Source organism: Rhodamnia argentea, chromosome 6 (genome assembly GCF_020921035.1).
Source record: "Rhodamnia argentea isolate NSW1041297 chromosome 6, ASM2092103v1, whole genome shotgun sequence".
NCBI lineage: Eukaryota > Viridiplantae > Streptophyta > Magnoliopsida > Myrtales > Myrtaceae > Rhodamnia > Rhodamnia argentea.
The window spans coordinates 27037728-27053910 of NC_063155.1; the positions used below are offsets into that span (position 1 = coordinate 27037728).

At 41.0% G+C, this 16183-nt stretch overlaps 2 protein-coding genes across 3 annotated transcripts; both read left to right on the forward strand.

The window, feature by feature from the left end:
* The first annotated feature begins 1615 nt into the window (after positions 1-1615).
* On the forward strand, positions 1616-2430 carry LOC115728441 (nudix hydrolase 1). Its single transcript, XM_030658777.2, has 2 exons — positions 1616-1880; positions 2005-2430. Exons 1-2 carry the CDS (start codon positions 1619-1621, stop codon positions 2322-2324), a joined length of 582 nt encoding a protein of 193 aa, XP_030514637.2. The 5' UTR covers positions 1616-1618; the 3' UTR covers positions 2325-2430.
* A 4338-nt stretch (positions 2431-6768) lies between these two features.
* LOC115728431 (protein MIZU-KUSSEI 1-like) lies at positions 6769-8096 on the forward strand. 2 transcript variants are annotated; one of them, XM_048280810.1, is made up of 2 exons: positions 6769-7447; positions 7478-8096. In XM_048280810.1, the coding sequence occupies exons 1-2, from the start codon at positions 6923-6925 to the stop codon at positions 7793-7795; spliced, it is 843 nt and encodes a 280-aa protein (XP_048136767.1). In that variant the 5' UTR covers positions 6769-6922; the 3' UTR covers positions 7796-8096. The 2 variants fall into 2 exon arrangements, with proteins under 2 accessions (XP_048136767.1, XP_030514629.1); XM_030658769.2 differs by having other exon boundaries at positions 6772-8096.
* Positions 8097-16183: the final 8087 nt, after the last annotated feature.

Genomic DNA, 16183 nt, shown 5'->3' on the forward strand with positions numbered 1-16183 from the left:
CGAAGTGTTACCATGTGCACGTTAAGTGTTGCCGTTACATCAGAATGCGTTTTCGTGAATTTATTTCAATTTTCACATATATATATTTCAAAATCGCTATTTTCATGTTCGGTGCATAGTTCGATTCAGTGCTACCCCATTCGCTATTTTAGAAGCCTGTCAAGAGCTACTTTCTGTCAAGGCTTTCTAGCCCCAGCGACCACTCCCCGCCCTCGTCGGACTAGATTATTATAATTAATCCCTTTGCGGGTAGCCCGACCAATGCAACTACCTTTTGCGATCATTATCATAAGAATCTAATACCAACAGTTATGGGTGAGCAAATCGGACCACCCGGACCGGGACCGGTGGTCCGGTTCCCGGTTCTAGAGGGAGCGGTTCGATTCCCGATTCTAGGGTCCTCTAGGATGGGATTGCCCGGACTGGACCGATCGAATTTGTTTTAATTTTTTTATTTTAAGTTCGATGCATATCATCAAGGGAAAACCTGAAGCTGACCTTCGGACCCCAAACAAAGAAGATTTGGGAAATAAACAAACCAATAAAACGCAAAGAAAACATAATGGAGATGGTCCGAAGCTGATTTCATAAGCCCATGCCATGTTTGAGGCACTAAGACATTTGAAAAAATAATCCTTATAGAGTAGCAAGGGATTCTCGTATCACACACGAACAAAATCTAATTCAAACAAATCTTTGTGTACACCAACAATGAAGCAACTCATATCTCCACAATCAGTCGTGGTAAAGCATGATGGATGTTTCCATTTGTCGATTAAAAGCTTCAGACGACCCACTTAATGAAGCTGCTGTAAAGGATAGAGAACAACAACTTATCCTGCAAATAATACTTACAAAGAGTCCAACAGGAACTAAACCATTCATACAAAGTGTACTCATCCAGACAGTCAGCCAAGCTCGTGTGCTCCATGTCGGGAATGGTGCATATATATATTTTTTACATGTGTCCGGTCTAATGGAATCGCCGGGGAACTGGACCGAACCGGTGGTCCGATTCCAAAAAATTGAGAACCAAGACCATTGATCCGGTTCTCGATTTTTAAGGAGAACCGGACTGGATCGGGAATCGATCACTCCTACCAATAGCTGGTGTTTGTTTTTAGCCACATCGACTCAATTTACATGAAGCCAGAAGGTCAAAACTCGACGAGCTCATCGTTGCGGGCCCATCGACACGCATGATAACAAATATCTAAGACACAGTGTAAGCAAAGATCCGTTCACAATACGATGTTAACCATTCTGACCTCTTATAAGATGTGCGACTCGCGCTAGCGCCATCATGCTCGATGGTCCAGCCGAATTGCCTATATGCTTAAACTATTTCAAAAGATTCAAGTCATATGAACGTAGACCCCCATATGCTCATTTTCTCTTGAATTTCTCACCACAAGGTTGATTTTATTTGTACCTTTCTGGCTCTTTCAGTTTCACAAGATGAAACTTGTCATCTTTTCGTGCCGCTCAAGTCGTAAAAAAAGAATGTGATCCACTTGGCAGGTCCCTAGTGGACAGAAAACAGAGGGACAGTCAACTGTCAAAGCAAAAGCGCAAGAATCAAACGTCAAGTCAGCATTGGCGGGAACTGGGGAAGCAAATGGCGGGGGAGTTAGCCCACGAAACTCCCTCTCCTTCAACTTTTCGACCTCGCTATATAAAAAAGTGGAGGGTGCTGCTAAATTGCCACTTCGCTTCGTCTATCGCGAAGAAGAAGATGGGAGACGGATCGGCGCCGTTGCCCGTGCCGCGGGTGGCCGTGGTCGTGTTCCTGCTCAGGGGTAGAGCCGTACTCTTGGGTCGCCGTCGGCGCTCCATCGGCGACTCCACCTTCGCACTCCCGGGCGGCCACCTCGAATTCGGTCTCTCTCTCTCTCTCTCTCTCTCTCTCTCGAAGAAACAATCGATTTCTTGTCCTTCAAGGCCTGTGTCTCGCAGTAAAATTCTAGCATAAGCTAACGTTGGGCGTGATGGGGTGGTTTCCAGGGGAGAGCTTCGAGGAGTGTGCTGCCAGAGAAGTGGCGGAAGAGACGGGCCTCGAGATCGACGAGGCACAGCTCCTGACCGTCACCAACAACGTGTTCTTGGAAGAGCCCAAGCCGTCGCACTACGTCACCGTGCTCCTGCGAGCGCGTTTGGCCCGTCCTGACCAGGAGCCCGAGACTCGCGAGCCCGAGAAATGCGACGGATGGGGCTGGTACGACTGGGGCAACCTCCCGTCCCCGCTGTTCTGGCCCCTCGAGAGGATGGTCCGAGCCGGGTTCGATCCCTTCCCTCCTCAAGCCTCGCCAGAAGTCGAAAAGTGATCAATTTCGAATCGGAATGTTGGCGGTCATTTGGGAGTCTTCCGCGGGACTGGATTAGATCCTTCGATTCATAGCGAAGTAATAAGCATGGTTTTGCTTCCGTTTAGGTTTGAACGTTTTTTCCTCATGTATCATCTTGGATTGATGCAGTTCCCTCTAGTTTCGCTCAATCGGTTGAATTGCGCGGTCTCTCTTTATTATTTCACTACTTAATTACCGCTCATTTGTATTTAGGAAATACCTTTATTTAAGCATAGTTATATAATTCAAAATTTTTCCTATGTAAGTTAGTAGATGAAAATCTTCCATTGCTTTATACATTTTAGAGATAGTATAGCATTTACTGGGCATAAAGTTTTCTATTATGTTTATAAATTTTATTTTATAAGAACTAGTTGCTTTCTACTTTGATACTTGAATTTCACGTGCACCTTTCACAACTAATGGTAGCTAATACCACTCCATTACTAATAGGGGTGGGCGGTTTCAAGTTCTTTACGGGATCCACCTGAAACCTATCATGTCGGAACAGGTTCCTCATTTTTTTGAACTTGGAACCTACTCGTTATATATTGGAACTTGGAACTTACCTTGTCACAAATTCTAGGGTCGGTTTTAGGGTACTCGAAAATTTATCAATTTTTTTTTAAATTAAACAAAATAAGAGTGAACGCTATAACATCTAAGAGAAAGTAGAGGTGAGTGGTTTTAGGTTTCATACTGATTACATTTAGAATCTGAAATCAATCCATTGGAATAAGTTCATCATTTTTTGGGACCTGAAACCTAAAAATTTGTTTGGCTCCATATTATATACTAATTAGGATTTAGGATTCAGGTTTCATATTCTAGATAGTGGAACCTGGAACCTACCCGTTGAAACGGGTTCCTCAATTTTTAGAATTTGGAACCTATTCTACATACTTTGAAACATAGAGCCGGATCGAATCCTACGGGTTTCGATTCCTGATTCTTAGTTCTACCCTGGAACCATGCTCATCTATAACTACCAACCATCGCTAGTTTGGTGCCCATATGAACAATTTTGCAAATGCAAAATACCACCTAAAGTTTTTGCAGCAAAATTTGGACATCAACATTAGTGGTTCACTATGATTTTGTTAGCGGTGTCCTAGTATCACTCATTATATAAGCAATTAAAGTGATTTTGCAATTTTTAACGCACACCTTTTCTCTTATTATTATAATCATTGCCTTCAAAATTGAAACATTCCTAATTAGTAATGCTTAACAGGTGCCCCCCAAAGGCATTCGTTAACAAGATCTCTTCACTGTTTTTGACCCAAAATATTTAGAAAAATTTTAAGAACCCATCGCACGGTGCTTGTCAAATGAGAGACATTAACGTCGTCACCCCAGGAGCTTCTTTCAAAAGAATAGCGTAGACGCTACCACACATGGAGTCGCTGAAGTAGCATCTTAATTGCAACAATTACTCAATCAGTCTTTTCGCCACGTCAGCGAATTCTGGTAAAGGTTTATGATCAAATTGAAATTTCGCTCAAAGTTTGATACTTAATTGACAAAATTGAATCAAAGTAAGAACTCAAGTGACATCCGTACGATAAATTTGGTCGGATCGTTGATTATGACGTCAACAACCCTACGTGACACCATCGGGTGTTGAAGTGGACGAATTTCTATAATTTTTTTCTTTTTATTTTCTATTTTTTCTTTGTGACCAGCGAGGGTCCAGTCTCACCGCACTTAGGAAAACAAAAAAAAAACAAAAAAGAAACAAAAGAAAATAATAAAAAAATAATTATAAAAAAATATTCATATCAACACCGGTGTCACCTCATAGGACGGTCGGCGTCTATGTCAACGATTTTCAACCAAAATTAATTGAATTGACTGAATTGATATAAATTTAAAAGGTTTAGGACTCAGCTTTAGAATCTTAATCCAGTGTTGGGCTCCATATTAAGCCATACCAATGAGCGAGGTATTGGACCGGTACTTTTTCTTTCGTCGCACCACTCCATTCGGGGAAGCTTGTCGCTAGTTCTAGGCTTTCTAGCCTATTCATAATAGTAACGTGCGGACCTGTTTGAGTTAAATTAACGGTCGTAAAAAAGGCCGCTAGTTAAAAAATAGTGAGGTGGGGTGTACTTTTTATTGGGAGTTGGTGCGATTTGATGATCGTGGTTAGTTGATCCGTGAGCCCGGTTTGGTCCCCATAAAGATCCGAAGCCCCCCTCTTTCATTATTCTTCTTCGATAATTGCGTGGCTCTAATTTCAAAGGCTCGTTTTGACTCTTTGAAGAAAGAATATGTGGAACCAATTTGTATCGTGATCCATGGTCAATTTCACCCTATTTTGGACCGATTTTCTTCGATTCTTGCATAAATAATTGGAGGAGGTTCGCCCGCTCGACATACACATGTAGCACGTTCGCTCATAGGGGAATTGGATTAGCTTAGCTTAGCTAGTCCATAGGCACGACATGGGGGGGTGGCATGAATGGTCTTGGGCTATAATCTTCCTAGGATCCTTTGTGGATAGCACTCTCTTTTTTCCAAATTCCCAATTTGTTTTTCCATGAATAATATATCCATATGGATAATTGGCGGACATGATAAGAACAAGCTGGTCCTTGTATGTTCCGCGATCTTGGTATGTTGATAGGGTGAAAAAGCGATACATCAAATTTTACGATGAGGTCCGCATGATTAGATGATTGCGACATGCATCTGTCAAAATGGATGAAGCCTATTTAGGTGGGACAATAGGTGGCAAGCACAAGGCAAACATCATGTTATTGGATATGTTAAAATGGGTCATAGACCCATTTCTTAACTCTTATATAATGGAGTGAATCATTATAAGGATTATCTATATTCAGTAAATGGGTTTAAAATGACAAAGCCGAAAAAAAAAATAGGTGTTAAATAGATTCACAGTTTGTCCAAACCCAACCTATCTTTATAATTCTCTCTTCACCCTCCCAGAGAAAATAATGGATTCATCAGACTGTTCCGAGTTCAGAAAAGTTTTGCTGGGCCCACGAGATGGGTTCGCTTCACCATTATTAAAAATATCAAGATGGCTTCTTTTTTTGCCCATTTTGTTTTATTAATGTTGTAGGTTTCGCTCATCAGTTATTACAATATATATTTCCTTTGTTGCATTTGGTATTGTTATTTTTACGTTATTACTCTAACCATCATAAATCACATTCTTCAACATCTTGTATTCCATTTAATTAAAATTTCAGTTCCTTTGCGTTATTTGTTGCTGTAATATGATAAATTCACTACCAAGTACTAGCTTTCTCTTATTCTTCATTTTGACTCAATACAAAAATTGAAATTCATATGTAATGTTGTAAGCCAGTGTTGTAGCATCTTATAGTCGAAATAGCGATTGTATCCAAATAACAAACATACTCAAATGTCTTCGATTAACTAGGTGGATTCGGATTTTTATAGCTTGGATTAAATGTGGAAGTATTTTGATAGACGGATCGGATCGGGTACAAGTTGGGTCGACATATAAATGAATCAATTTGGATTGGACTATTTTCGATTCAATCAAACCCGACTTGATCCATCTATTTGAGAGCCCTACTGGTTATCCATAGTCATGCTATGCACGGGCCATCGGAGATGTATGGGTAGGAGTAGGGAAGGAGTACGAACAAATGATTGGGGAGGCTCAGGCAGCGGTTGTGGGTCGGTTCGGGTGGGTATTTGGTCGCCCCGGTTGGTGCATCTTTACCTTCCAAAAACGTCGACCGTTTCAAATGCAAGCCAGAGTTAGTGGCTTGTCTGTGCTCCGCTCCACTCCCACCCATCGAAATTAACTGTCATAATCAGAGTTAATATGGCAATTGATTGGCATTCGTCAGACAAAATCAGGAGTTGATTTGCTGACCGTTGGAGTCTTTTACCCACTAATCCAACTAACCGAACTTCCCTAATCCTTGCGATTTTGACCATTTTACCCTGACTTCAGTACCTCCCATCCTACAAGTCCTTTTTTTTTTTTTTTTTGTCTGTCCTATTCTATCCTATTCTATTCTATTCTGCAAGCCATCGAAACCCAGCTCCATTTTCACGCGTACCCATCCCAGCTCCCTCGAAGGTGGGGATTCGAAACCCTCGTCTCTCCCTTATCAAGTGTAAAGAGTGGTCACTGAGTCAATCCTTTGGCAGTTTACGAGCTCCAGCTCACTCCCTGTTTCAAGCTCAGCTCCGACCGAAGGTATTCTCGGACAGATCACAAGAGGCGTTCGAGGATTAGATCTCCTGTCTTGTCTCGTTCCTGGGATTTGTGTCTGTGCACTTTAGTCTTCCATTGTTACCAGTTAGGTGGGACTGATCACCTTCCCTCCGTCTGTATTCTCTCACCAGTTTCTTCTTCTTTTCCTTCAGCGAGTCCCACAAGCGCTGACAAAAAGCACCACCAGAGAACAAAGAATGACCCCAACCCCAACTCTCATTTATATATTTCTTGCCAACTCTTCAGCACTTCAGCATCCTCCTACAAGCAAAAACTGTAGTCTGATCCAGAGAACCACAACACTTTCTCTCCAGATTCTTCTCTCTGTCTCTCTCCTATCTTTTCTCCGACGATGAAGACAATCCTCTCAGGCTCGCCCCATGAGTCCTCTTCCTTCTCTTTCTCCCGACGCTACTTCAACTGGAGAAAGAAGCTCACCAACGATGACGAAGACCAAACCCTCAACTTCAAGTTCAGCTCCTCCTCCCATCACTTCTTCGACGAGGACGAGGACGACGAGGACAAAGACCCCATCCATGACGAGCCCGACTACCCGGTCCCCAATTCTCTCGCCCCATTCCAGGCCCCGCCGAAGAAGCTCCCGAAGCTCCGCGCCGCCCTCCACCTCTTCGGGAAGAAGCGTTCCAAGTTCCACGCCATGCGCAGGACGCACGTGGTCGGGACGCTCTTCGGCAACCGGCGGGGTCATGTCCACTTCGCGTTCCAGGACGACACGAGTTCGGCCCCGGCCTTCCTGATCCAGCTGGCGGTGCCGACGAGCGTCCTGGTGCGTGAGATGGCGTCAGGGGTCGTGCGGATCGCCCTCGAGTGCGATAAGAAGGCGACGACGGTGGTGGAGGCCGCCAAGAAGGAGAAGGAGAAGAAGAAGGAGGAGAAGGAGAAAAAGAAGAAGAATAATGGCGGGAAGCTAGCAGAGGAGGCGGTGTGGAGGACATACTGCAACGGAAGGAAGTGTGGCTACGCGCTGCAGAGGGAGTGCGGGGAGGAGGAGGAGAAGGTGCTGAGCGCGCTGGAAGTGGTCTCGATGGGGGCGGGGGTTTTGCCTGGTGATAAGGGCGATGCGCCGGGGGAGGAGGGGGAGATGATGTACATGAGGGCGAGGTTCGAGAGGGTGGTGGGTTCCGGGGATTCGGAGGCGTTCTACATGATGAGCCCTGACGGGAGCGGCGGCCCCGAGCTCAGCCTTTACCTGCTCAGAGTTTGAGGTTCACGATGAAAGATGACACGGCAGTTGGCCTTTGCCTCCTTCACGAGGTTAATTAAGGTTGAGAAAGTTGCTTGCTGTTTTTGGACTTTTGGCTGCGTTCTTGCTTGTTTTTTTTTTACCCCCTTTTCTATGGAGTTGGACTGATGTGTTACTTCAGCAGCCAAAGGTGGTGAATTGACTCGAGTCTTTTCTTAGCGTCAATAGATTCTTAATGAGTAAAAAGGGTAGCGAGATCTCGGAGATTATCGACGTCTGTCTCGTTGTGTTTTGGCTAAATAGAATAAGCTGCGATTATTGGCGACTTTATGAGTTTTTTTACCCTTGCCAAACTGCAAATGAGGACGGTATGATGGTCAAATCCAATTTTTTTTTTTCAAAGAGACCGCAGTGGTCTAACTTGAGCCCCTAAGGTACGTGAGTCGTGAGGGCGGTGGTGGGGGATTTGGTTAGCCAAGTTCCATGAGGTCTTGAGATCAATGAGCAGAAAATCTAAACACAACGCTCTCATCCTTGCTCAAGCATTAATCCGGATTTCCCTTGGTGGTGTTCTTATGCGGGTTTGGGGAGAAAGAGAGAGATGTGGGAGATATTGTAAATGGAGGAGGAAGAGTGAAGGAACGGGAAGGATAAGAAGATTCAAAGGGATCTTCTCTGCGAAGGAAGAAGCACGGCCAGCAAGATCTGGCGCCGCTTTTCCCGGTGGCCAAAGGTTGGAAATAGGTCGTCGCCGGTGGGAGGAGCGGTGTCCTGAGCCTGCTCAGGCCTTCGTGATATAGATTCTACCGCGTGAACACATTGGTTTCTCTGGGTTGCATTTCGCACTTGTGACCCCGTATGTTTTTTATTTTCAAATTTCACGTATCTTAACCGGGTTTATCCCACTCTTTAGGTAAAAAAATTTTATCCGAACTATATCAGGTTATATCTGGTCATATTCAGAGTTCACGTCACTCCAAACATTAGATAGCTTTTAAGTTTTATTCGTTGATTTCGCGGACGACTCCATCAACTTTCTCCACGTTTCGGAAGAATTTACTATTCTGTATTTGCTCGCTCGCTCGCTTCGGTTCCCGTGCTTGCTCCATATAATCGAGCGTAGCTCCTCTCTTGTCGGCTTATCCGAAAGTTATTTTGTAATCAATTGGTATTAGTTTTGCAGGTCTTCTCTCCCGATCTAAAGTTAGATTTAGATTTGAGTGCTATTCTATTCCGATCTAAAGATAAATCTTGAATTTACAAAGCGTCATCTGTGCTTTTTCAATATGTTGGTGTTATTGTTGTCTTTATACGATGATGGTGTTGCGGACACCGAACCTAGGCGCGCATAGCCTTTTGGCAAAGCGTAAATATTGGAGAGGAAAATCTTGGTGTATGCTCATCATTGAAATTGATACGAGATTCAGAGATCGACTGCCCATTGTGCTTTGATGCGTCTTTATGAAATGAACGAGTCTCTGCAGGCTGTACCAAATTGATTTATCTTTCGGATTTACTTGTTTTGTTTGATTTGCATTAAGGTTATGTACTCCTCTTTCAAATGAAATGAAAATTTTGCTTCTAAATATTTTTTTGGGGATAAAATTAAAAAAAGTTTAAAACTAAATTAGTAAAAATACAATATATTTAAAGACTTTTTCGATAATTTTCTTACAAAGTTTTGGAATTGGCCTACACGGCAACGATTGTCAACTTGAAAAGGACATTGGCGCATCGTGAACATGTCAAACTGTATCTTTCAACCCAGCTCCTCATGGACGGAGACCCCCCCTGCCTCATTCTCGATCATTGGTCTCTTTTTTAAATTTTAGTCCCTCTTGTCCGAGAGATTTTCTACTGATTGGTGGTCTGGTGGTACGTTCTCCGACTTCGAAGCTATGGATGTGTACAGTTCTAGGTGTCCTCTATCGAGCGTTAACTATGTGATTTGAAGCGAGGAGGAGTCGCTCAACCATATGACCAGGAAACAATATTTTTGTTGAACGGTCATTTTCGTTTCATTTGGGACACGAGAGGTCACTTTTCCTTCCCATTGGTGATGTTTTTACTGATGACGAATTCCATGACATTTGAATGTTTCGTGATTAGTCGAGCGTTCGGTCAGAGCGTTGCCATGGGAAAAAATTTCTAGGGCCTAGCGGTAAAGCTCTAGCTCTAGGAGAATCATGTATGGGCCAGACATTAAGATAGTCAAGTCCAGTAGCCGCTTTGTGATCCATCTGCCATATCATGATCTCTACATATATACGTATACACTATCGGACACCTTTTGATTTTTTTGACGATAATAGGGTTAGTATTATTTGATCCTATTCTTTTCATAATTTATACACGTATAATTGGCGTCGAGAAGAGTCGTTGCCCCGATCAAGTGACATCATCTTATAACATGCAGACGTTCTTTTGGTTCTTGTTCTTATTCAAACGAGTTGCTGAACTCATTGGCATCCTTTACTGTCTTTTTCCTTCGATTAACATGTAATATATCTTTCGTATATTACTTTGAAGTACCTTTTTTTATGCTCATCTTATATATATATATATTATACTTTCAAAATAATGTCTATAGACGCTTAATTTTTTACCAAAGGTTTAAACAAAATTGAAAAAAAAATATTACTTCATATAAATTTTGATTGAAGGGTACAATTGGATTACATTCATTAAAATTTTTCCAACGATCCTCAATAAGTTGAAATCAGACGGCCGGATCTTAAGATATCATATCATTTAATCACGACGGTTCGATCTTGAGGTATCGGGGATTTAATCATCTGGCCCAATCTATTAATTTCACGTTAAAGTCGAGTCATAAGCTTTCCGACACTGCAGAAATTATGATGATTAGAATTTTTTTTTTTTTAAGGAGAAACAAACATTACTTTTCACTATGACCGTATTTACGAAATCCACACCAAAACTGGCCTTTCAAAGGGATTTCGTGCCTTTCCGAAGGGCCGGCCTCGCCGCGCAAGGCTCCTCTTCATTTGACAAAAATCCCATGCAAGCAGGGCCCCCCATTTGGCATTTTTAACAAGACAATTCATCCAAAAACTTTCTCTTTCAATTATATTCTCTCAAATTCTCGGTGGTAATCAAGCTACAAGATTGATCCCGGAAGGGTATTGATTCCGGCAAGGGGGGGAGAGAGAGAGAGAGAGGGCGCATGAAGCGAAGCCAACAGTTGCGAGCTAGACGACGACAACGCAACGCCGTGAATGTACGGGGTGTGATGGCGACGCCCCGACGGCGCGGCCTGGCGGTGTAAATTCCCCTAGCACACGAGGCTATTTTGATCCAAGAGATAACCTTATCCTTTTTGGCGATTCATTCCTCATCCGATTCTCTTTCCCCAAGGTTTCAAAATCTCGACTTCAGAAACTTTACTTTAGTTATATCCACATCTCAGGATAATTTTAATTCTTACCAACATAGATACAAACAAGAATGACTAATAAAGAATTTAAGACTCCGTTTATTTCGTGAAAAAAAAAATTTCTTGATTTTTTTTTTAAGAAGCTATTTTAACCGGAGTTTTCTAAATGAAAAGGAGCTGTTATCCTTGACTAACTAATTTTCTGAGAATGAACATCGGGAAAAATGAGGAAAATGTCTTTCTTAAAACATCTTCAAGCAAACAAAGGCAGCCTAAGCATTTTAGCGTTATCCATCAAATATATACTTAATCTCATAGGATTACAATGTGTATGTATTGTGCTTTTGACGTTCAATACTTCTCTATCGGTCCCGACAAAAAAAAAAAAAAAATCCATTTCTCTCTATAGTCAATTTGCGTTCCCTAAATTAAGCCCACTTTTCTTGCCCAATCAAAGTAGGCAACCATGCCCCGATCTGGAAAAATTAGACCGCATTTGCTTTCTAGTGATCCCATCCTATTTGCATGTCTGGTCAGAGAAATCTATCCAGTTCGATTGTCCAAACGAAGATGGATGTGCCCGTTCGATTTGCATCCAGATTATCTACCTCGCACGCGATTTCGTGGAGTACTTTTCTGACATTTCAAGTTCATTTTATTCTATCAAAGAAAGTTCACAACAGAAAAAAGGAATAGTGACATTCCCTTAACTCCTCCTATTCGAACCTAAGTCCATTCCAACTTCGAGATAATTGAGGAGGCCCTGGTGTCTGCCCCATGCAAGGCAAGTTTACATGCTTGTTTTAAATTTAATTCCTCGCGGATTGTACAAAACATGTAGTACAAACCATGTAGTACAAACAATTGCGTAGAGTAGGATATGGAGCGAGGTTGGTTATTTGGTAAGGAAGATCATAAAAAACCTCTAACGTTTACTCCTGTTCCAATTCTATCAGCCTAAAACCCAAAAAATTCCCAACTTTAGCATATGTCATAATTATATTCAAAACTATTTTTTGTCTCATAAAAAACCCCAAACTTTTACTTTTTTCCCAATTCTATTGCCGTTAGCTTTCCATCTACAATCACTATTAGTTAATTCTACGTGGCATTTTCACATCGTTAATGAATTATAGCTAAGCAAAGTTGACATGAAAAAACATCATAACTTCTTTTTTGTTATATGCTTCCCCTATACATTGCTGGAGATACAGATCCACTCAAGACGGCGTATTTCGGATTTTTCCTGACACTCAACAGCCCAAAGAACGGTTAGACGTGGAGATATGACTATTTGAATGAACGATCTCAAATCTCATTGTTCATGAAACTTGCTGTTTTCGAATTTCAAAAATTTATTGGTAAGTTCGGTGAGAAAATTCGAGCCATGTAGGATAAACCGACAGTAATTGGCCGACAATGGTAGATTGGGATAAAAATAAAAGCTGGGGGTTCTTTATGAGACATAAAAAAAATGGGTATAATTGGGACATATGCTAAAGTTGATTTTTTTTTTTGGTATTAAGTGGTAGAGTTGAGACAAAAGTAAAATTTGAGATTTTTTATGAGAAAAAAAAAGTTTTGGATATAATTGGGATAGATGCTAAAGTTGGAGGTTTTTTTGGGTATTAGAAAAGAAAAACTCATTAGAAAAAAAAACTCATATATAATGAGCTGAGATATTGTATGAGTTAATCATTTTCAATAAATGGGTTTAAACAAAATGAGTCATAAATGAGATTATAGTTCATTTAGACCAAACCCACATGACTCTCGCTTCATTTTCTCTCATCCTCACTCTATCTCGGGCTCACTTACTTAAACTCTCATCTCAGTTTGACAATGAGTTTTTCTAAATTAAGTTAAATATGAAAGTGTTTTACGGATATTGGTTGGATAGGTTTGGGTACGGGGTAATTAAATTTGCATTGCATAGAGATGGGACAAACAGTTAAATGGGTCTATTTGAATTGGACCATTTTCAATCCAACCCAAACTCGATTAGACATATCCATTCGGCAGGTCTACTATAAATCTATTCTTTCCCCTACCCAATAAGTAGGCCAATTTAGTTGGCCCCATTCTCGCTTCTATTCCATGTGTGGTGTGGTTTATATGCCCCATTAGGGAATGGGCAATGAAGGTCTACATTTTAAACCCTAACCAAACCATAACCCATAAGGATTTTTTTGCAGCTGCTATTTACAAAGTAAAGGAAAAAATGTTCAAAAAGTCATACAGCTATAGTACTTTTGCCAATTCAATCATAAATCTTTTAACTTTGCCAATTGAGTTCATCCAACTAATTTTGGTTGAAAATCTCCGATGTGGACACGCCAACCGTCCTACGTGGCGTGGCCAATGCTAACAGAAAAATTTTAATGATATTTTAATATTTTTCAAATTATTCATTTATTTATTTTATTTTTTCCTTTTCTTTTTCCAATTTTCCCTCTGCTGGCCAATGTCAAGCCTCATCGACGGCCGGCAACCTCCGCCTGCCTCGGATGAAAGCCACCCTCACCAGCCTCGGGAGAGGGATGCCCGGGGCCTAGGCTGGTGAGGGCAACCCTTCACCATATCAGCGAGGCCGGCGGCCTATAGCGGCCATTAACAAGGCCTGATGAGGGAAAAAAGAAAAAAAGAAAAGAAGTAAAAAAATTAAAAAATCAAAATATATTAAAAATGGTTGGCATTAGCATCGGCCGCATCACGTAGGACAGATGATGTCCACGTCATCAATTTCCAGCTAAAATTAACTGGATGAACTCAATCGGCAAAACATAACAATGTTCGGGACTCTCATGGAAAAATTAAAAAAGGTTTGGTATTGAATTGGTAAAAAGATAATGGACTTAAGACTTTTTTGGAAAGGCTCTCGCTAGCATAACAGTTTAACAATACTGTCATTATTTCTGACCTCACGATTTTTCAATTAATGAGTGCTTTATGCAAAACACGCGGTGATGGCGTGTAGATCTACGGTAAAAAATAATTGACTGTACTATCAGACTGTTAGGGAAGCATTTTCCTTTTGGAAATTTTATTTGAAAACAACTTATACCCACTTGCCATAATTATATCCCATCGATGATATAATGGTTCCAAGCCCAACCATTCTTAGGCCCACGAGAAAAAAAAAAAGTAGTCACACGCCACTTTTCATGTATAAAATAAGAAGCTCATACCTAACAGCTAGAGACGATCTAGCAGACATTGGAAGAGCTTTCTAAGATGCCGGAATACAGCCCTAGAGTCTAGAAATCAACCGGCACTCCATTCGTCCAAATCGTTTATCCTTTGTCCACGTCATTCGACTTTTTTACACGATTTATGAATCGCTTCATCTGCCTATGTGAAATTTCCGTCCGTTCCTACAAGGGTTATTTCTCTCTCTAAAGGATCCATTTTTTCTAACTAACGCAGTCACGTACACTTTTCTCAGAAGTATAATACTCGCAATAATATGACAATGTTTCGAAATCTCTCGTCGTTTTTAGGCCCATCCCAAAATTTCCATCAGGGTTTGGGTATGAAAGAAGTCGATGATACGACTTTTTTTTTTTGTTTCACTCGACATCGACATGCATCGTTTTATTCCTAGGTAAGTGCATGTGCATGTATCTTTGTTGTTTATATGAAGGAACAAGAAGGCTAAATGATTCCATGCACAAGCTGACAGAATTGTTAGTTAATCGAATCACGCGCACTATTGTTATTCATTTTCTGGTTCTCCAATCGGTGCTAGCTTAGAGTTATGCTATTATGTAAACATAGCCATTTGCGTCATAAAGATTATGTGTGTATCCATTTGTATTTATCTAGGTAACCACATTTTGGCGAAAGAAAGAAAGAAAGTAGGTAAACAAAGAAATGCACATATGTCATACATAAATATGTTAAAATGAGTCACAGACCCATTTCTTTACTTATATTTGATGGGATGGGTTATTATATGATTATTTATATTTAGTAAATCGATCATAACTAGGATTAGAATAGTAAAATCCAAAATAATATGGGTGTTAAATAGGTTCACAATTTACTTAGACTTAATCCACATTTATGAATCTCTATTCACTCTCCCTTGCCCTCACTCAATCTCACGATCGCTTGTTTTGTGTTCTCCCCTCATTTTTTGTGCGGGTTTTTCTATATTGGAAGAATTGTTGTAGCAATATGGGTTGGATGTGTATGCACTAGGTCGCGTACAAGTCACTAAATTTGTATTGCATGAAAAAAATAATCCAGTTTGAGTCGGACCATTTTTGACCTGACCCAAACCCGATTGACTGATATAATCTAATCGTATATATGCATCTGTAAATATACCCATACGTGTACCTCAACATGGTCCATCGTTACATATTTAGGTTCCGCTAAAAAAAGTGATTGCGCTAAAAGGTGGATTATGACTTTGGTTAAGTCATTCAGCAAAGTGCCAAAACACAAACCCTAAAAAAGCACAAGGATCATAAACTATATATAACATAGATACTCGACCACCAGACACTTAATTAGGCTTTTAGCCGCATTAACCCCTAACCGACGCCTGAGGGAGTGGGGCCAGCTTATGCCGCCCTAGTCTACTCCCAACGAACCCTATTCGCGATTTCGACTTTGACTTTTCTCCGGTCGCCATTTGGAGCTCTTTTTTTCAGCCCACAGTTAGGGAAAAAATACAACCCCCAATGCTGGCTTTTGCGACGCCATCAAAGTCAACTCTCAACACCCACGTTTCAAGACAGAGAGAGAGAGAGGTTGAATCAGCATTCTGATCTTGATGAAAAATAAATCTTTACTCTTATAGTTTGTCATGGATTGATCATATGCTTTTAGAGAACAAACAAATGAACATCTTCTCTGTACAGTATAACTCGAAACTTTCGATGACAAAAACCCCGAAAAAAGAAAGGAAGAACAAAAAAAAGATATTAATCAATCATCAATCAGCCCCTTAGGAGATCTCTTCTTGCTGGGCTCTTGATCCATCCCGTAATCTAAAATCCTCT